This window comes from Juglans regia, chromosome 7 (genome assembly GCF_001411555.2).
Source record: "Juglans regia cultivar Chandler chromosome 7, Walnut 2.0, whole genome shotgun sequence".
NCBI lineage: Eukaryota > Viridiplantae > Streptophyta > Magnoliopsida > Fagales > Juglandaceae > Juglans > Juglans regia.
Window position 1 is genome coordinate 36,465,212 of NC_049907.1, and position 21,655 is coordinate 36,486,866.

At 36.9% G+C, this 21,655-nt stretch overlaps 2 protein-coding genes across 3 annotated transcripts; one reads left to right on the forward strand and one right to left on the reverse strand.

Moving 5' to 3' along the window:
• Positions 1-1,869: 1,869 nt before the first annotated feature.
• Positions 1,870-15,228, forward strand: LOC109010460 (probable ATP-dependent DNA helicase CHR12). The gene is made up of 12 exons (XM_018991307.2): positions 1,870-2,222; positions 2,812-2,965; positions 3,774-3,838; positions 4,241-4,429; positions 4,885-5,034; positions 6,060-6,449; positions 7,507-7,766; positions 7,863-8,081; positions 10,791-10,998; positions 11,072-11,225; positions 12,641-13,246; positions 14,086-15,228. The coding sequence occupies exons 1-12, from the start codon at positions 1,995-1,997 to the stop codon at positions 14,826-14,828; spliced, it is 3,366 nt and encodes a 1,121-aa protein (XP_018846852.1). The 5' UTR covers positions 1,870-1,994; the 3' UTR covers positions 14,829-15,228.
• A 70-nt stretch (positions 15,229-15,298) lies between these two features.
• On the reverse strand, positions 15,299-18,756 carry LOC109010462 (RAN GTPase-activating protein 2). 2 transcript variants are annotated; one of them, XM_018991309.2, is made up of 2 exons: positions 18,567-18,756; positions 15,299-17,274 (listed from the first exon to the last, which is right to left on the reverse strand). In XM_018991309.2, the coding sequence occupies exon 2, from the start codon at positions 17,248-17,250 to the stop codon at positions 15,631-15,633; it is 1,620 nt and encodes a 539-aa protein (XP_018846854.1). In that variant the 5' UTR covers positions 17,251-17,274; positions 18,567-18,756; the 3' UTR covers positions 15,299-15,630. The 2 variants fall into 2 exon arrangements, with proteins under 2 accessions (XP_018846854.1, XP_018846853.1); XM_018991308.2 differs by having other exon boundaries at positions 15,299-17,261; positions 18,567-18,755.
• Positions 18,757-21,655: the final 2,899 nt, after the last annotated feature.

A 21,655-nucleotide genomic window follows, 5' to 3' on the forward strand; every position in this document is an offset into this window, starting at 1 on the left:
CTACAGGTAGTGGAGTGACCCCGAGCCAAAAATCCAAGTGACACGTTGAGCCTTGAGAAATGCACAGAGTGGCATGGTGGAGTCCAACCGTCGCAAAGTGGCATCGTGAAGTGCAAACAACGGGAGTGTGGAGAGCACGATCTAATAACCCACCCAGTGCGTGGGCGGGCTTCCCACTGCTCCAAACCAATAGATGACGAAGGGGTGGGCAGGACTCGGGGCGCCGCTAAGTCATTGATGGCACAATAAAAAAATGTGGGGTGCCAGATGTGCATCAGAATAAACCGACCCGGGAAAAGCAAAAGGGAACATTTAGAATTCTCACCAAGCGTGTATGGTGGGAATTCACAGGGAATTGTGAAAGGAGTTGTTCCTAGTGATGGCCGACTGAACGAGTCCAGCCTATACGGTATGGGTGGGCCTAAGGACAACCTAGTAAGAGAATAGGATGGCCTAGGCTAGGTCATGAAGAGCAAGGTTAGCCCACGAAACCCATAAGGAAGTTGCAAGGCGGCATGCGCGGGGCATGGAGACTTAGCCATGAGGCCTGACACGTCTACTGGCCGACAAGTCGAACGCACAAGGTCAGGGGTTAGGGACAACCCAGGTCCCTGAGTGCTGACGATTGGACAAGACCCGGAAGGTGGGAGCGTCTGACCGAGGCCACGCCGCATTTAGTGAAGGACGGGGGCAGGCATGCCACGACAAGGACGCAAGGTTGTCAATGGTCGCTATGATCGGGCATGGATGGCCTATCGCATGGCAGGGAGTTAGCAGAAGACGCAACTTGAGTACAGGGGGACACCACCACGATCTGCCTGACAAGGGATCGCCCCTAACATTTATAAATATCTCCCCTTTGGGGGCAAAAGCACATATATATACATGGATTGAAAGCTCACACTGATCACAAGTTCGAAACCTAAACTAATTTAACCATCAGAGGTATCCCCACCACCCTGAGCATTCATTTTCTCTGTGTGTAGGAACGGACCAACCCTGAATGACAGAATTGCTTATGTTGTGAAATACGACATCAACAAGTAAGTCCCAAGTCACAACTCGAGATAGTGGCCGGGAAGTAACAAGCTTATATATAGTATTTAACCTGCATATATATATATATATATATACATATAGTTTCTACAGGAAATCGGAAATAATTAATTATAAGTTGATCCACGAAATGTTTTCAAGCTTCTATATACGTATCCTCTAGCCTCTAGCGCCTACGCCTCGGATATAATATAATGTATAGTTATTAAAAAAATAAAATAAAATAGTTACGCAATGAAGACCAGGAATCCTGCTATCCAACAGACTTATAATGTTGGGCATGTATCGAGTACAAGGCTCAAAAAAAGAATATGTAACGTAAATAATTAAGTAGCCTCTATAATGTGCTCTGTACCCTAGCAAATAGGAGTTTCTATAATGGGCTTTAATTTTATTGGAGTTTCTTAATAATTTACCCGTCAAGGCAGATGTTTTCTAAACAGAGAAAATCCTGATTTCTTTCTTTCAATCTTAAGACGACATTACATTGGATGATCCAACTGATCAGGATATCTCATCTAAATTTCATTTGAATGAATGTACGTCAGCATCACTTGGGTCTTGAACCAACTGCCTTTACTCTTTAGTAATACGTAACTATATAATAAAGTTATATGTATGTATTTACATTTGAAATGTAACTCTGGATTCTGCAAAAATCGCAGTGATGGGCTTGGGTTGGATCTTGTTGGAACTGGACCCCGACCCAAGGCTAATATCGTCATGAGGCACAAGAGTAAAGCCGCGTTTGGTTAAAACATAAACGATATCAGTGATCTCTCCCTCTATTGTTCTCTAATTTGAGCGAGCGCCGAAGAGACGGAGGTTATTCTTTTTCTGTTTTTTTTTTTTTATTCGCAGGGGACACACAGAGATTAAAATTTTTCAAATATCCGTTAGAAGAGGGACCGTTGGGGATACTCCCGCCACGGCGTGCCATGGCCCAGCTGGAGAGCCAGAGCCAGAGCCAGCAGCAGCAGCACGAGATTCACAGCACCAAGTCCCTGATCTGCGCCCTCAACCTCGTGTCCCGTAACCTCCCCCTCCCTCCCGACCTCTACGACGCCGTTTCCTCCATCTGCTTCACCCCCGAAGACACCTCTCTTAATGCCTCCCTAACGGATGCCCCCTGCGCTGGATCCGACCTCGATGCTGTTCCTCCCAAGGTTTTGGCCTGGGTTCTGTTGGATTCCTTTCCCCCTTTTTTGTTTTGTTTTTTGTTTTTTTGTAATTTGAATGGATTTTTTTTTTTTTTTGGGGGGTTAGGGTTGGTTTTTGGTCGGTGGGAAATTTAGGTTTAGGTTTGGGGTTTGTGTGTGCTGGCTTGGTTTTGTGTTGGTTTGTGATTTTTCGTCTTCTGTTGCGTGTGCATTTATGGTTAATTGTGTAATCGAATTTATGTACTGAAGGGGATTGGTGAAATTGGGTTTCTTTAGGGTTCAAAAGTTGTTTCGTTGTTTGTCCTTGTTGTGTTTGGGCGGCTTTGAGTGTTTTTATTTCCGCCGGGGGGGCGGAGGTTCGTGGAAATATCAAATTTCGTAGTTTGATGTCATTCCTTGTTTTCTCCACTACTAAACCCTAAAATTTTTAGAGAAAGCTGTATACTTTTTTTTCTATCTTTTTTGAGATACTTTTTCATTTTCGAATAAAATATTATTTTCTTCTTATTGGGCACTCAGTATTTTTTTCACACAGAAAAAAACTTTTTTTTTTTATGAAAATAACTGTTTGATATCATTTGATATAATTATGCAGGAAGATCATGGTAGTTACAAAGGAGATCTGTTGGCTGACTTTGAGGATTCACTGTTGGAGCAACGTCCCAATTGCTTATCGGGTTTTGGATTGACAGTATCAAGGGAGGATCGTTACAAGAGTCGTATTCAGCATAGATTGACTGAGCTTGAAGGTTAGTAAAGAACCATCACCTTGTGTATCATAGTTTTTGGGCATGTAACCCCTAACATGACTTATAGCTTTAGTCGGTCTTCTTTGTGTACTCTAACCTCAGATAGTACTTCCTATTTTTAAAATAGTATAATTGATAGATTTATTTTTTATTACCAAATAGCATCATATACATTTGGTTGCTTTAAAATTTTAAGGATTAACCCCTAGGAGTTGGCTCAAGTGGTAAAGGCCTTGGGTTTGGGGGTATGCTCCCCCCAGGTCCAAGGTTCAAATCCCCTTGGGTGCAAACAATCTCTAGGGGCTATACCCCCCTTGTGAAAAGTCAGCGATTTAGCCAGTTCCATGTAAGGAAACTTCCGAGAGTACGGTGCACGGGACCAGGGTTTACTCTGCAGGGGTGGGTCCGAAGGGCCCTACCTTGGAAGGTTTCTCGAGATAAAAAATAAAATAAAATTAAGGATTTAGTAAAGATGGTGGGGTGGTTGGTTTAAAATTTGGGTCTTGCTGCTACATCTTTTTTCACATATTTTTACCAGCTTTAATTTCCATTTTGTGATCCACCAACAGGCAATTTACTTTTTAAAAAAAAATTCCAGAAGTTTTCTCCAAGTATTGATAGATTAAACTACTTATATATATATATATATATATATTTATATAAAGCATTCATAGACTATCTGCTATGAGATCCCCTCCCAAAAAGTTGTTCTGCTTTGTATTTTTTTAAAATACATTTTGCGGATTATAAGTTATATCTATTCAATCTTTTAGAATAGATCACTTATGTGTTAGTTTTTTGAAATCAGCATTGCCTTCAAATAGAGGTGAAGACCTGCAGACAAAGTGCTTGCTCGAGCTCTATGGTCTAAAGGTATACTAGATACACTAATCTATGACAATTGCTTAAATTATTTAGATCCCTGTAGTTGTAAAATGAAGGTAAGGCAGCATTTGGTTGTGCTTCCTTAAATGATTCTTTTTGCGCCTCTTCCAGAAATAAAGGCAGGCTTATGCACTGATTTCTGAAAGTTTTTTGATGAAATTTGTGAATGATTGCTTGTGAAGTATAACTGAATGTGGCCTTTATAATGAGTCAATGAGTTTACATATTTAAGTTTCTATGTTGCTTGTTGGCAGTTCATAATATATGCAGGTAAAATAGTTATCCACATGATTGTAAATAGATGTGTTTTTCTGTTTTTTACTTCTGACACCAAGGGATGACGTGGGTTCCATCCTTGTTAGTGACCCTTTTTATTTTTCTTCTGAGCAGTTGGCAGAGTTGCAAAGGAAGGTTCGTTCTAATGTGACTTCAGAGTACTGGCTCCGTGTGAAATGCGCAGAACCTGACAAGCAGTTATTTGACTGGGGCATGATGCGTCTGCGTCGTCCACTTTATGGTGTGGGGGATGCTTTTGCCATGGACGCAGATGATCAGTTCAGGAAGAAACGGGATGCCGAGGTCATTATTAGTTTATACATATTTTTTTTACTTTTTACCCCTCAGAATGAAGAAATTGAGAATGTGGGGTTTCAGGCATTATATTAATCTTTAAAAAGTGTGGCTTCACATCAGGGGATGTGCTTCCACTCGCCATTTGAGGGACCCCACCTATAAGTTACCTGACTACTTTTTGAGTTTATCTGATAAATTTTCCATCTACTGTCTGAAATTAAGACAAGTAGCAGAAAAGTATATGAATATTTTATGACAGTGATAAAAGGTTACGATTATTAGATGTGGTCAACATCTGGTTTGAGAAATTCGTAAGATTGATCTTCCCATGTTTGAATTTTTGTATCAGTTTATAGACAAAATACATAGATCAGACAATCCCAAATCTGGATCATCAAAGTGGAAAAAAAGAAATACTTGCTTCAAAATGCTCTGCTGACACAGTTGAACCTTTTGTGCAGAGATTGTCAAGGTTAGAAGAGGAGGAAAAGAATCTTATGGAAACTAGAAAAAGAAAATTTTTTGCAGAAGTGCTCAATGCAGTTCGTGAATTCCAATTGCAAATTCAAGCATCTATGAAACGCCGAAAACAAAGGAATGATGGCATACAGGTATGCAATCCTTTTCTTTGTCTGTCCGTTTTTACATTTCAAGCATATTTAAAATGGGAGATGGAACAGAAAACAGGGAGATGCAAGTCAGCAATGCAGCCTGAAAATTATATGGAAAACTGTCAGGGACAGCTAACGGGATAGCTTGATTGATGAAGTAGGAATCATCTGGAAACTGTAGGGGACTTTGGCTGATATGTTTGGATGAAAATTCATGTAACTGGTTAGATCTATTAATAGAAAATTGTGGGAAAGGTTTGGGGAAAAATGGAAAGGTTAAAAAAAAAAAAACGTGAAGAAGAAGCAGGCTTATGATGATCATAGAAAGCATTGCTTCCCCCATATTCCCATAACTTTCAGGAACTACTCTAGTAACTTCAAACTTCATAATCGCTTTATGAGCCTAGATATCTTCCATGTAACCTTAAAATCTGTTTTGTTGCCTGGGGTTTTTTGTCCTTGATCTAGAATGGCATCACAGCAAAACATGTTTGCAGATACCTCAGGGAGAAATATATTCAAACAATTGTTCTATGTGGTAATTTATTATACTTAAAGAAAAGGTTATGAACACAAACTAAGTTATCTAGACCAATCATGGGACTTATATCATGCAAGAGTTTCACAGAATTTACAGGAAAATTTATATATCAAGCTAATGAGGGGATTCTCTCTCTCTCTCTCTCTCTCTCTCTCTCTAAGGTTCTTTACCTTCTTTGGAAATGTCTTTGTATATATAATTCTACATCAAACTCCTAATCGGTTTCCTTTACATCTTCCCCATATGAGGATTGTTTGGAAGAAACAGGTTACTGTAATCATCTGAGATTCTCTTTAGAAGACAGTAATTGTCATGCTTGGAGAGAGAGAGAGAGAGGAAATTTATTGTTAGTTGAGCAATCAATTATACTAGAAGACAAGGTTATAAGGAAAATTAAAGTGCATAATGTAGCTACTTATCAAAAAGTGTAGAACATGACTATTATAGCTTCTGGTAGAAGGACCACTGATAAGCATTTTAACAGTCATGGCATGGAAGGCAAAGGCAACGTGCTACACGGTTAGAGAAGTTGAGGTTCCAAGCTTTAAAGGCTGATGATCAAGAAGCATACATGAGAATGGTAAAAGAGAGCAAGAATGAACGATTGACAATGCTTCTGGAAGAAACAAATAAACTACTTGCAAATTTGGGAGCTGCTGTTCAACGTCAGAAAGACGCTAAAGATTCAGATGGGATTGACGACTTGAAAGACTCGGAAGTTGATTCACCTGAGTTGGATGCTGCAAAGAATGGAACTCCTCAGGAACCTGAGGAAGAGATCGACATCATTGATTCCAATCTGAATGTTGAAACTAATGATTTACTTGAAGGTCAGCGTCAGTATAACTCAGCCATCCATTCAATTCAGGAAAAGGTAAGGATAAAACCTTATAATCTGCATCTTATTACTCAGTGCTAGCTGTTTTTTTCCCAATAATGTTTGATCCCATCCCCCCTTCTTTCTCTTTGTGATCTGTATTCCACTTTAATCATTGGACTAGTGCATAAAATATTCAGACTGGAGGACATTTGTGGGGAATGAGATTTGAAAGTAATTAGTGGTTGCCCTGTGAATGTTGCCTTGATGTAATTTATAAGAAGAGCACGGTATAGTAGTTCTAGTGCAACTTTTGAGGTTTATCTTGGTCTTTTCTGGTAGCTACTGGAAGCCTACCAGGCATGTGTACTGGCACATCTATTGTCAATCCTTACATCTGATGTTAGCAAACTAGTACGGTCAATTTATACGTTTAGAAGATTTATTATGTTCTCGAATCTCTGTAGATTTGATTGGTGGGCATAATTTATTAATAGATTCCAGCATAGATGGCCAACCAATCTCTTCTTGGAGCTGTTGAAAGGGCAGACCACATGACATATATGGCCCGAATCTCTTTTTCTTGCCCTTTACCCATTTTTTGTGTTTGTGTTTGTAGGGCAAGCATCCAACTGTCTTAAGATTGCTACATCAACTGATTTGAGAATGCTTTATGTTGCAGAGATCATGACTTCAAATTCCATTATATATAATGGGATTCGAGAATCTAAGAGCTAGTTTGGGAACATTGTCAGCTAGATATTCTTAGATATTTCCTTCCCAAAAACCACTCAAACGCAAAACACTTTTCAATTTCAAATCTTAACTTTTTCATCTAATCATTTCAACTTTCCCAAACTCCCAAACAAAACACAAAAACAATACAACTTTTCAAATTTCAAAACAAAAAATAATATTAAAAAATAATATTCAAGCAATTTTTTAACTTTATAATATTTTTATTAAACTTTTTTGCTCTCTTTTCCCAAAACCCAATAAAACATCTTAATCCAAACCATTTCACTACTACTCACAAACCATTTAACTATTATTCACAGATATTTTGAGATATTCTAAGTGTCTAAATGAGCCCTAATTGAATTTAGTTCTACAGGTAACTGAGCAGCCATCCATGCTTCAAGGCGGAGAATTAAGACCATACCAGTTGGAGGGGCTTCAGTGGATGCTCTCCTTGTTTAATAACAACTTAAATGGAATTTTAGCAGATGAGATGGGTTTGGGGAAGACAATACAAACCATTTCGTTGATAGCATATCTCATGGAGTACAAGGGTGTGACTGGGCCTCACTTGATAGTGGCTCCAAAGGCTGTATTACCAAATTGGATCTATGAATTCTCAATGTGGGCACCTGGGTATGCAAGAAGCATTATTTGAAACCAACATATGTATATGTGTTCCTTGTGTAAGATTTACAGTGAAATCATGCTTAGATCTTCTTTGTGATACAGTATTGCAGCTTTCCTTTATGATGGACGTCTAGATGAGAGAAAAGCAATGAGGGAAGAGTTGTCAGGGGAGGGGAAATTTAATGTGCTGATCACACACTACGATCTTATCATGAGAGATAAGGCCTTTTTGAAGAAAATGCACTGGTACTACATGATTGTTGATGAAGGGCATCGGTTAAAGAATCATGAGAGTGTTCTTGCACGTACTCTTGTCTCAGGGTATGATTGACCTTGCTTCTTACGAAGTTTAATTTGTTTAGTTTATGTGAATTCTATTTTAGTTTCCCTTGCACAGGAAAAAGTATTTTACTTTCCCTTATAGGTAAATATAATTGATGCATTCGTTTTGGGTTGAATTAGTGACCTCAGCCTCCACCCATTGCTTTTGGGGAGAGGAGATGTCATTTTGCCAAAGACCGGCGATGGAAATCCTATGTTAATTCTATTACATTTCACTGATTTCTAAGTTAAATTATGCCATGCCCTGTGGTATATCTGTATACTCCCTTAACTTCCTTCTTTATTATCTGCTTTGAGGTAGAGGTACTAGAGGCAGTCCTGTCAATGCTTCCTGAGTTTAAGGCTGAAAAGTAGCATTTAGACTATGACTTCTACATATGAAGAAACCTAAAGAAAGAGATAGGCTCTTTACTCATAGACCGCATAAAATATATGATTTTGGTCTAGAATTTTGAGCACACATCAGCCATATTTGTGTGGTTAGTTGGAGAATGAATTTTGTGTGCATAATTATGAATTACAGTTTTGTATTTATAAGCTTTAAAATAAAATTTTAATGCTTTACAATGTTTTTCCATAGTAGAAGTTGCTTCTCAATGCCTTTTTAGGTGATTTTCATATCCTTTTGCCTACCTCGAGTATAACATCTTTTGCCTACCTTCTTTCATGTTTATGCAATGATGTTTATTATCGATTGAAATGAGTTGTAATTGCAGGTTATTAGGTTTCTCTAAATTTCTCTGCAGATTGTATTGAATAAATGTGTATGTTATTGGGAATGATGATTTCTCTGATGTTGAAAAAATATATATGATCTAAACTAAAAAAAAAAAGAGTAGTACTCAACTTGTGCTATGAACCTGGATTGTCATGAGAAATGCATGTGAAACTCCTAACCCATAAAAAAGGCTGGCATTTTTTGTTATGACTCTTTGCTGCTCTTGGGGCCACATCCGTTCATTATGGTTTTCAATCGTCTTTTGAGATTATTCAAAACTAGAATATAGTAGACGTGTTCGAGATATTCTGGTTACCTGTAGGTCCCCCTTAAATTAAGGGTCATTTGGGAGGAAGTAGTAGAGAGGATGAAAAGAAGGTTGGCAAGTTGGAAAAGACTTTATTTGTCAAAGGGATGAAAGCTTACTCTAGTTAAGAACACATTATCTAGTCTCCCAACTTACCATGTCTTACTTCCCTTTGTGTATTGTTATAGTCAACTGGAGAGACTAGTTTCTTGTGGGGTAGTATTGGCCCTATTGGAGATGAGTTCAAATTCCAATTAGTCAGTATGCCAGACCATTTCTTCTCCTATTTAAAACATGAGCTTGGAAGTTAAAGGCTATTGGTCTTAAATCAAGCTTTACTTGGCAAATGGTTGTGGCATAATGTGGAGGGGTGGATATTCTTAGGGAGATGGTGTTCTGAAGAATTATATGATATAAGGTGTTAGTTTATATAAGAATATTGAAGAGTTCCAAGAAATTTATTTGGTTTGATACAGGATTCTGAAATAAATGGGATTTTGGTATGATCCTTGTTTTGAGGTCGTTGTTAAAACCATGCCTGAACTATTTCACATTGCACGGTGTATAAATGCAACAGTTGCAGAATATATGCATTGATTTGATGGTGGTTTCACTGGAAACATAGACTTTTGAGCAGTGTAAGATTGGGAACTAGAACCCTTGCTTTGCTTTTCTTGAAGATCTATATTCTATAGGGTTTGTCGAGAGGGTGAGGTCAGAAGTTTGAACTCTACCTGTTAGATTTAAGAATCCATTATGAGGCTTTTAGGTTGTTGGAGATGGCTGTTTTCCTTTGAAAAGTACATGGAAAACCAGAGCTGGTGTTTTTCACTTGGACAGCTACTTTAGGGAAGAATCTTACAATTAGAAGTTAGAGAAAGCATGAAAAGTCATTATGGAATGGTGTTTCACATGTAAAACAAATGGGGAGTTAGTGAATCATTTGTTTCCTCGTTGAGGTATTGCAAGCGTGTGTGGACTCTTCTATTCTGTTTGTCTAGAGTTGGTAAGGTTGACCATGTCAAGAAGGTGGTTGAACTCTTGGCATATTGGAGCAAGGACAGTTCGGCGAACAAACTAGAGTCTGAATTTGATGGAAGTTCAATTGTGTATTATTTGGTTTATTTGGATGGAAAGGAGTGCCCGCTTTTGTTATTAATGGTCATGTAGCAGCTATTTGTTCGCTCTCTTTTTCAAACTTGCTGAAGCTTTTAAATCTTTGCAATCTAGTATGTTAACTTTTACTTTTGGGTGTTTCTCTTGTATACTTCTATTCTACTAGGGTCGTGTCCCTTATATAGTGCTCTTTCTTCTGAAATTTATTTCTTGGAAACTCTAGATCTATATGAACTCAAAAAATTGTTGCAATTGATGAAATTTTATGGTTTACTGAAGTGAAACCCACCTGAAATCATATCATGAACTTCACAGATTTGACAGCATTTTACATGGATCTAAATGTGTTTTACCCTAATTGAGCATAATAAAACTTTTCATTTTAGTAGCACTTGTTATGCCGATTCTTTTGGTGCCAAATTCGGTTTTTATTAATTTTAGTAACAATTTTAACTTGGATAAATTTGATTAATTCTTAATTTTTTTATATAGAAGTCAAAAAATGAAAAACACTTTTGTTGAATCTTTACCTGACACGTGGATGCAGTTATCAGATTCGACGGAGGCTTCTGTTAACTGGTACCCCAATACAGAATAGTTTGCAGGAATTATGGGCCCTGCTTAATTTTCTTCTGCCACACATTTTCAATTCAGTGCAGAACTTCGAGGTGTGGTTTAATGCACCCTTTGCAGATAAGGGTGATGTTTCTCTTACAGATGAGGAAGAGCTACTGATCATTCGTCGTCTGCATCAAGTGAGGGTTGTCTCCTAATTTGTGTATTTTATGATTCTTGACTTGTTTCTTGATATAATTCCTTAATGCTTAGGTTATAAGGCCATTCATATTGAGGAGGAAAAAGGATGAGGTAGAAAAATACCTTCCTGGGAAATCCCAGGTCATTTTGAAATGTGATACTTCGGCTTGGCAGAAAGTATACTATCAGCAGATTACAGATGTGGGCAGAGTTGGGCTAGACAATGGTCAGTTGCTTCGCAACCTGCAATTTATGCATCTGATTCTCCATCCTACTCTTAAATGTCACACCAACCCCCCCCCCGAGGAAAAAGAAAACAAAAACAGACTCATCTAAACAATGATCCCTATTTTCTCAAAATGCTAATGATGTGTGAAATACTCGATTTGTTATGCATTTTTAAAGTATTTATTTATTTGTCTTCCACTATTAGTAGTCAAATTAGGGTTCCTTTTTTGGGTGGTCTTGGGCTGTCGACAGGGGCAGAACCAAAAATATAATTTGGAGGGGAATGGATGATTTTAACGAATGAACAAAAGAAGCCTCGAAAATTGTAAGCGGTTAATGGATGAGCTTAGAACATTCTTTTTTAATACTTTACTCCATTCATTGATTGTAACTGATTTTAACGGCATAAACTTTCATGAATTTCTTGTTTCACTATATTATCATGCATAGGTGATGCTCTTCTATATGTCCTATGTCCTGTGTACTTGGGCTTTTTTTTATTATTATTTTTAATAAAACTTTGTTTTTCAATAAAAAAGTAATAAGCACTTAGGGGTAAACCGAATAAAAGAACATTAAAAGATATTAATTTCTAAGGATATTTTGCCATTTTTAGGGGTAAAGTTTTACCATAAGCAGATTTTTCAATTTTAGTCCTAATTATTAGTAGATATCCTCCATGAGAGTGTGGGGATGAATGTGTAGAAAAGCAGTGTATATATATATATATGTATATATGTATGTATTTTTACTTTTCAAAATCGAAAGAGCGATTGGGTTGAAAAGATAAATAAATTTGATTTAATTAGAGAGAAAAAGAAAAAATAAAGAGTGGACACATGTTTTGGCCATGTGTCCATAACTCAAAATAGGTGACCTAACGATTGATGTCCAACTAAACATACCAATGATCTTCTTAAGATCGATTTGTCTTGAAGTGTTCAAGTCTATTGTTTTGATCTTTGAGAGTGACCACTTTAAGTGAAGATGCTGGAGGTTTACCCATCCCAAGACCTTCCCTAGTAGAATCAATGCCTAGTGATGGCTTTAAAAAAAAGGTATCAAAACTATTGTGCTACTATGAGAATCAAGTATAGGTTTTTCAAAATGTTAACTACACTGTTTGTACTTTTGGCTCTGAAAGACATGTATGGAAAACCGAAGTACAAAGTTACAACCTTGTTTCAAGAAGCAAACCACGATTAATATTCAAATCCAGTGGCTGTTCCCACTATTCTTCTATCTGCTGCGATTTTCTTATAGAGAACTGCAGAATAGTTTTTTATTTTCCTTTTGGTTACAATGAATATTACTTATGTTGCGTATTTATCTGTTCGTCTCTCATCTGGAAATAAAAGTTTCAAAATTGCATATAAGTTGCCCCCGTTCACTAAAGGAGAAAACAATTTGCAGGTACAGGGAAATCAAAGGGTCTACAGAACCTAACAATGCAGCTCAGAAAATGTTGTAACCACCCATACCTTTTTGTTGCGCCCGGTTATGATATGTGGCAAAAGGAGGAGATAGTCAGAGCATCAGGGAAATTTGAACTTCTTGATCGTTTACTGCCAAAACTCCATAGAGCAGGGCACAGAGTTCTGCTTTTCTCACAAATGACTCGTCTCCTTGACATTGTGCAAATTTATTTACAACTTCATGATTACAAGTATCTTAGGCTGGATGGTAACACTAAAACTGAGTATAGAGGGGCTCTAGTAGATCAATTCAATGCTCCAGACTCTCCTTTCTTCATGTTTCTCTTGAGCACTCGTGCTGGAGGTCTTGGTTTGAACTTACAAACAGCAGATACGGTAATACTTTTTGACATTGACTGGAACCCCCAAAATGATCAACAGGCAGAAGATCGGGCCCATCGTATAGGACAGAAAAAGGAAGTTAGGGTGTTTGTCTTGATTACCGTTGGATCAGTTGAAGAGGCAATCTTAGAGCGTGCAAAACAAAAGATGGGGATTGATGAAAAGGTCATCCAGGCAGGACTTTTCAATACAACTTCCACAGGTTTGTTTTAATTGAATTTCATGCGATTCCACATTATATTGTTACTCCCCCCATCCCAAGGATTTTGGAACATCCAAAAAGAAATGTCCACTTTCTAAAATTGGAATACCTTATTTCTTTGTTTTTCTATACCCTACCCTTAATTTTTAAGAAAATGAAGCAAGTTTCTCGCTGTAGATCATGGCCACCTATTAAAGCGTCTTCGTGTTTTTGAGAACGAAGGATGGAGGGAAGTTTTTTTTGTTATCTGCTTTAGAGCTAGGGCAGTAAATCTTTTACCATTCGGTGGGAAACTGGTTGGTAATTACTGCCACAAAAATTGCCATCCATTCTATGAATAGCATGTCCTTATTCTGGTGAAAATTTTACCAATAAGGTTGAAATATCATGTATATATGTTTCACTCTTTAATCAACAGAGAAATGAAGTGTTAAATATAACTATCTGCATGTCAAACCACTACAAACACTCCATGTAGAACTATTTTCTTTTCTTTTCCCTTTTTTATGTTCAATAGGCCTGGTTTGAATAGTGAGTTGAGATGAGATGAAATGAAAGTTGAGAGTTGAATAAAATATTGTTAAAATATTATATTATTTTTGTTTTGAAATTTGAAAAGGTTGAATTGTTTATTTTATTTTGTTTGAAAGTTTAAGAAAGTTGTAATTTAGATGAGATGAGTTGAGATGAGATGAGATGATTTCACTATCCAAAGCAAGCCTAAGTCTTATCAAGGCTTGCAACTGTTGGATTTGTTGCATGTATTGATGGTTGTTCACCCACTCATGAGATTCTTTTCTTATTGAACACGCTGTTAACATGAAAATCTTTGTGTACAGCTCAGGACAGCAAGCTGAAGTTAGAGGAGATCATGCGTAGAGGTACAAGCTCACTAGGGACAGATGTGCCAAGTGAGAGAGAAATCAACCGCCTGGCTGCTCGATCTGATGAAGAATTCTGGCTGTTTGAGAAAATGGATGAGGAGAGAAGACAGAAGGAGAAATACAGATCTCGTCTTATGGAAGAACATGAAGTACCCGAATGGGCATATTCTGCTCCCGAAATTAAGGAAGATGAGACCTTAGGGTTTGACAGTGGCAGTGTCACTGGAAAGCGTAGAAGAAAGGAGGTGGTGTATGTTGATACTCTGAGTGACTTACAGTGGATGAAGGCTGTGGAAAATGGAGAAGACATATCAAGGCTTTCCATTAGAAGAAAGGGAAGCGATCCACCTGCATCTGAGGGCAATGCATCTACAAGAAACTTTACAGGTTCAGAGGAAAAGGTGTTAGAGTTGGGGAATGAGAACATGCCTATGACAAGTGAAAGAACAAGCGAAGATACCTCTGCTTTGGCCCAAACCCCAACTCCAAAGGCACTCAAGTCTGAAGGTTCAAAACTCAAGTCTGAAGGTTCAAAAACTGAGCAGCATGAATATCAGGGTGTTGGAGGAAGTAACTGGAATGGGCACATGCTTACATGGAATGCCCATAAGAGAAAGAGATCAAGCTATGCTGTCCAGAGCTCATCGTCTGATTCTAGAGGGCAGAATTCCAATGGAAGGGGAGGTGGATGGACTTGATTGAGATAACTCGAAAAGGATGTGTCACAGGAATACCGTGGCAGGGAGGTTTAGATGAAAATTAAACTGGTGCAGTTATTGTCATTCCACAACTTTCCAGTCATTCTGGTGTATTGTAGCATGTCACATTTCAGCGACAACGTGAAGTTATCCCAACTGATGGCAGGCACTTTTTGCTTATTATCTTTTGTTATCTATGGTTTTGTAGAAGCAGTAACTGATTGGATAGCCAGTGTGCAGAAAAAAGCAGGGATAAAGATGGAGTTTTGACTATTGTGCCCATCAAAACATGTCTTCACGCAGGATCCGACCATTGTGATGTAAACAATGTCTTGGGAATTTTGTAAGGCGCAGAGCCAGTAATTTAGTTCTCTTATATGCATTCAAACATTAGATTTCAGTAACTCGTAATGTCTGTAACACAATGAAACTTGGATGTGTCAAAGAAAAAAAAAATTAACATGCCCATATAGGAGGAAAAACAACCTGACCATTAATAATTAATTTCAACTGAGAACTGTCTCAGGCGACTATAAGAGCTGCATCCGTTACAAGATATGCTATTCATTAGATGACTAACCTAGGAAAGGCACCAAATAAGCTAATATGACCAAAATGATAAAGATGGAACACTACTGATACCATCTATCATCCTTGTGCTCAAAAAACCGCCATGGTCTGCTCATGCATACTATTAGATTCAAGAGAACATTCAATCCAAAATGTGTCCTAGAATTATTTTAATCTTCAAAAAGGATACTCGTACAGACTCCAAGAGAAAACACCTTACACAAGTGAATCTCTAATTCTCTTGGCCAACCTCAAGGTTCTCCAGTTTTGATTCGAGTTCACCAGCATTACCTTCATCCTCTCCAGATTCTTCAGCATTTTGTTCTCCTTCTGGGTCATTGTCATCCAAGGGCCCAAGCATGCCGGGATATTTCTTGCATAAATCCTTGATCTCGTCAATGCCTTCATCAGAGATGAAATTCCCATTGATGTTCAGCAACTTAAACTCAGGCTTCTGGAAAACAATCTGAGCTAAAACCCGAGCCCCAGACCTTCTTATCAAGTTGGCACTCAAATCGACTTCCTTCAACTGGGCATGCGCTTCTAATGCTTTACTGATCTGTATGGCACCTTCATCCTTTAGTTCATTCTCAGCCAAGTTCAACTTGGTAAGAAGCTGCTTTATAGCAATACAAGCAGCAATTGCAGGGGCAGCTTCAGCTGTTATGTCATTTCCTGCCATCTCCAGGACTTCAAGTGATGGAGCTGTTTCCTTGAGAACATTGGCGATAGCAATTGAACCCTCGTCTTCCAAGTTCAGGTAGCTCAGGTATACCTCAGATAAATCTGCATGCTTGGAAAGAGCTTTACTAAGACCTAATCCACCTTCAACACCAAACATGTTGTCCCGCAGGTCAAGCTTCTTCAAATGGGTACAAGTCTCGAGTGCTTCCGATAAGGCAACTCCCCCATCAGTGCATATTCTTGTAGAAGAGCAACGAAAGTCCTCCAACAAAGGAGAACGCTTAACAACCTCAGAGATAGCAAGCGCCCCTTCATCTCCTGTCATGTTGTTGTGAAACTGAAGGACTCTTAATTTCTCTGTGGAGGGAATTAACTCACAAACCGCTCGAGCAGCTTCCTCAGAGATGCCATCATTCATTAAATAGAGTTCCTCCAAGCATGTCTGTGATTTCAGCAGTGCTCCAAATGCCCTAACACCCTTCTCACCTAAAGCATTGTCCGAAAGGTTCAGAGACTTCAAGATGCTACCTTCCAGTGCAGCTGAGAATATCTTCATGACTTCAAGAGCTTCTGCCTCTGGTCTTCCTGCAATGAAATCAGACAGGTCTACATCTTTCAGCTGACCCTTAAGGGAAATCAGAATGGGCTCCGCAACGCGGGCTGCACCTAGACCAAAACTTCTGTTGCTGAAGCATATTTTAGTGTAAGAATTTCCAGGATCCTTCAGTGGCCTCAAAAGTTCCTCAGCCTCCTCTGCCTCAATAAAGGCTCTTTGGCCCTTGGATATATCAAAGAAGGTTTCACGAGGTGCACTAATATTCTCAGGTGTTACCACTTCCTTGTCTGCCTTGCTTCTAGGGCCTTGTTTAAGAACTTCCAGGAGGAGCTTGCTACATTCCTTGGCATAAAGCTGAACTGCTGTACCACCATCACCATCTGGCTCCTCATCATAGTTTTTGTTTGCAGTGGTAAAAGCCATATCCTCAATTCGTTTTGCATTCTCCTCAGCCTCTTCCTTGCTCAGAATACCATACTTCTGTGTGAATATGGATTTTGTGGTAAGATTGTTTGTCATCCGCTCCACAAGCATTTGCCTTGTGTTTAGGCTAGGTGGCCATAGTTTAATTGAAAATTGCCTGCGTTCGGAATTCAGTGTTGGGGCGTCCATTGAAACAAAGCCTACAACAGCAGACTGCAAGTACAATTACAAATTTGCACATGAAACATATGGATAACAAATTTTCATGTGTATATCGATATATATATATATATATATATCAATAAATATTAGGTCTCATATAAGGTTCTGACAATGCAACCATTCCCTCACAGGGACAGGTTTCATTGACGCTATCCTTACCATCAAAGCCTGATGAAAAGATAAATTGCTTAAGAAAGTAAAGGGCAATCTAGCATGAATAAAACTGAACATTCTAGACCCAATAGAATGCTTAGAGTCACAGATGCAGATGAAAAATCCCTAACAAAAATATTTCGACCTAAAACAAAAGCACAATCCGCAAGCCACAATCATGATTACATAAGCTTCAATTTTCATATAAACGATACTTTGGATCATCGATGTGTCCTCAAAACAATTGAGAAGCTAACAAGGCAACATCATTGACAATCACAAAAGAAGTGAGAAGAAAAGGTTTTAATACAAAATTAATTTTTCCAGAAGATTTGTTCATGGTATTTAATACTGGGCTCCACTAAGATAGAGTATATGCGCTTTTATGTCTTTTTTTCAAGAAGAGGGGTGATGCCCGAATTTTATTGTGGTTATGAGAAAATAGTCAAATATATATTTACCATCCATAAATAGTCAAGTTTTCATGTCTAAACTTGCGGACCAACATTAAATGGCCTTTAAAAGATGCATTATTTTTTCTTAAGTAATCGAGGATTTTATTAAAAAATGAAAAAGGCATAGCTATAAAGATGCATTAGTCACAGAAATTAGGTACACCTTTTGAATATGACCTGTAACTCGTTACCCAGAAATGGGAGTTTGTTAAGTGAAACATTTAATCAAATTAAGCATGTAAAACAAAACATGAATTGGGAAAGATAACAAGGAAAAGATAAACCAACAAAGCATACGAAGACGGCATACAAAATATTCCTCAACGAACCTACACAATAGGACAGAGATCTCAGCTAACAAATGCCATTGACAGTACTTTACATGAAAGAAACTAGCGACCACCGCAAACATTTAAAAAAAAAAATCTCTCCCTCAAAATGTGACAGATCTGAGACTTGACCGACTTTTAATGAGGTTCAAAAGAAACGAATTCCAGCCAGACAAACTTAAACAAACCCAACGAATGGAATTGATTGGAATGAGCACTATCACCAACAAGACAACAGATTTAAAAAGGTGGCAGGGATTCTCAATCCCACACAGGAACCCTAGAAATAAAATAAAAAAAAAATGAGAGAAAAATCGAAAGATAAAATAAAAGGAGAAAAGAGTACCTTTCCTTCCGTTTCGACTATTTTCGGTTTAAGAGATAGCACTTGAGAGTTAACTTTGATTCAAATGGTTCACAGAAACAAAGACAAATCCAGTAGTGAGCGAGCGAATAGGTGTGGAGGGAGGGAAACTGAAAGTGAAGGGAGATTAATTATTATGGCCTATGAGAAATTACTTTTTGGGAGATGCGTCCAATCCACGGGCGTGCCCTTTTTTTTTTATATAGAGTGATGGGCTACTTTTTTTTTTTTTTTTTGCCTGATTGGATTTTTTTAATTTTGTTTTACTTAGACATTAAGAAAATATAATTTAATAATATTATAAATTTTAAAAAAATATAAAAAATATTTTCTTAATCAATAAATTAAAAAAAAATAAAAGAAAATTAAAAAAAACCCTAACATTTTTCTTTTTTATAAGATGTTGTTTGGGAGGCGAGAAATTTGAATTACAAGTCGAGGATGGGTCTGAACTCCGAAGGGAATCGGCGTATTTTGGGATCTGTTCGGCCGTCTTGATTTTTCTTATCTTGGCGACAATGGACCGATCCGTTGTTCTGGCCCATGTTTGTAAATGCTAATACTTCTCACTTTTGTAAATATTATATTCTTCGTCGTTCTAAAAAAAAAAAATTATATTTTTCGTCATTGTTGGATTGTCTTTTATTTAAAAGAAAAAGAAAAATTAATAAAACAAATTTATTTTTATCCTAGTAAGATAAAAGTAAAATAATAGTGCAATATATAAAATTCTTCTTAAAATAAAAACCGAAGATTCTAACATTTACAATTCTTTTCCTACTTATTTTATAATCAATTAATATAATCATTTTACTTAATTAAAAAATAAATTTCAATTTTACATGGAGCGGTGCTACTCGGGCAACAGAGTAGCACCGCTTGGTGTTACCACTAGTTGTAAAAGAATTTTTTTTTAGTTTTCTATTTATATTTTTTTAATATATTTAAATATTTTTAAAAAATAAAAAAATATATCAATACATTTAAAATCATTTTCTTCATCATTCGATAAAAACAAAATTCGGTAAAAACAAAAACCCCTGAGCGGTATGTTTTGGGCGGCATAGTAGACTTTTCATTTTACATTATCACCCTCTATTACATGTAAAGTTGAGTTATGCTTGGTTTGGTTTGGTAGATGATCTCATTTCATCTCTTATAATCATTACAACTTTCTCAAACTCTCGCATAAAATATAATAAATAAAATTTTTCAAATATCAAAACCAGAATAATATTAAAAAAATATATTCTAAAAATATTTTATTCAAATTTTAATTTTTATCTCATCTCATCTGTGTAACCAAACGAGACCGAATTGTTGATTTTAAAAATGGATAATAATACACTTACACTTTTTTTACTAATATTTTACTAACCAATTTTTTTTTTCCTTTTCCTATTTGAATCTGGATTAAAAACTTCAGAACATGATATTCTTGTATAATTTAGAAGAAAATAAATTTAATCAACCAACCAATCATGTAATTTAATTAAAAATAAATTCAATTTTATAGAAATTGACATTCTTTTGCTCTTTGGGTCAATTTCTATAAAATTAAGTTTATTTTTAATTAAATTACATGATTAGTAGGTTGATTAAATTTATTTTATTTTAGATTATTCAAGAATGACATAATTCAAATTTAAATAACGGAAAGAAAAAAATAGCTCGATAGTAAAATAATAATAATAAAAAAGAATGTGTAAAATGTATGATTACCCTTCAAAAATTGTTGAGAAAAACTAAACCCAATGGCTCCTTGGAGTAGCGACTTTGATAGTGGCTGTAAAAGAGATTGCCAATCACCTAAAACTTCACATGACCACTCAGAGCAGGGTGCAATCATTCGTTTGCACACGCCGAAAAGCAGGTCGCTGCTGTGTTGCAGAGGGTTTGTGGCTATTTCATCCGACGGACCCTCCACATTTCATCAACAACGACCTGCATGTTTAAGATTCCTTCAGTAAGCGATAAGAAAATCTTTAAAAGCTGTTAAAAGTTGAAATAAGGAAGTACTTTTTCAGGAGAAATAATAGTTGTAATTATAAGTGTACACGTCAAGTGATCATTTTGAAAAAAAGTAAATAATTACAGAATTTATATAAAAAAAATTAATTTTTTAGTAATAGACCTTACTTTTTTCAAAATGATTACACGACGCTTGCACATTTCACGACTGTATGTAACATTACTCATTTTTCAGGCATGAATTCTGCTATGGACAACCTCCAAGCGCAAATTGTGTGCAACCCAATCTTTTGAATACCGTATCGGATGGCGTACCGGTCAAGACACTGAAAAGAAATATTTCGATGCCAGTACCGTTTCGTATACCGTTTCGAGATAGTTGATATATGAATAAATTATATATATAAATATATATAAATTATATTCTAAAATAATAGTCTATATACGAATAAATTATATATAAATATATATATATATTATAAATAGTCTAATCTGAATTGAATGTTAAAAAATAAGCTTGTAGTTTGAAAAAATGAAAAAAAAAATTAAAGGCCGAAATACAAGTCGATACGGCCGGTACGACCGGTATTTGGGTCGGTACGAAACACCTAGGATACCTGTACCGGCCATGGGCCAGTACGAAAAATTTTGACCGTACCGACCGTTACGGTACGAAATTTAAAACACTAGTGCAACCGACTGTACGAGGCCTTATGTGGAAGAAAAAAAACAAAAACAAAAAGTAAAAAAGACAAAGCAAAGAAAATGCCAAAGCAAAGCCAAAATGCAGAGATTGTTCTTCTTCTTCGATCGAGTAGTAGACTAGATGCTTTGAAGCAAATAACATTTTGAATGTAAAGCACTTCGTGCGAGTCTACAATGCAAATTTTGTAGGACTTTGAAGTATTTTTCCTTCAAGAAAAACTGGCCGACCAAAGCACAATTGAGAAAACTGGCCAACCATAGCATTTTTCTTTATATCGTAAACCTCCTTATTGAGCTTTGTAAATTTATCACCCCAGCTACTTTGTTGAAAAATATAAGTTTGCAATCTACACTGAAACCCAACCTCATTTTTAACCTCATTTTTTTTATATTTT

Coding starts and splice junctions, on each gene's coding strand:
- LOC109010460 (XM_018991307.2), top strand. CDS start 1,995: ATGGCCCAGCTGGAGAGCCAGAGCCAGAGCCAGCAGCAGCAGCACGAG. Junction 2,223..2,811: donor TCGATGCTGTTCCTCCCAAG/GTTTTGGCCTGG, acceptor ATAATTATGCAG/GAAGATCATGGTAGTTACAA. Junction 5,035..6,059: donor AAAGGAATGATGGCATACAG/GTATGCAATCCT, acceptor GCATTTTAACAG/TCATGGCATGGAAGGCAAAG.
- LOC109010462 (XM_018991309.2), bottom strand. CDS start 17,250: ATGGACGCCCCAACACTGAATTCCGAACGCAGGCAATTTTCAATTAAA.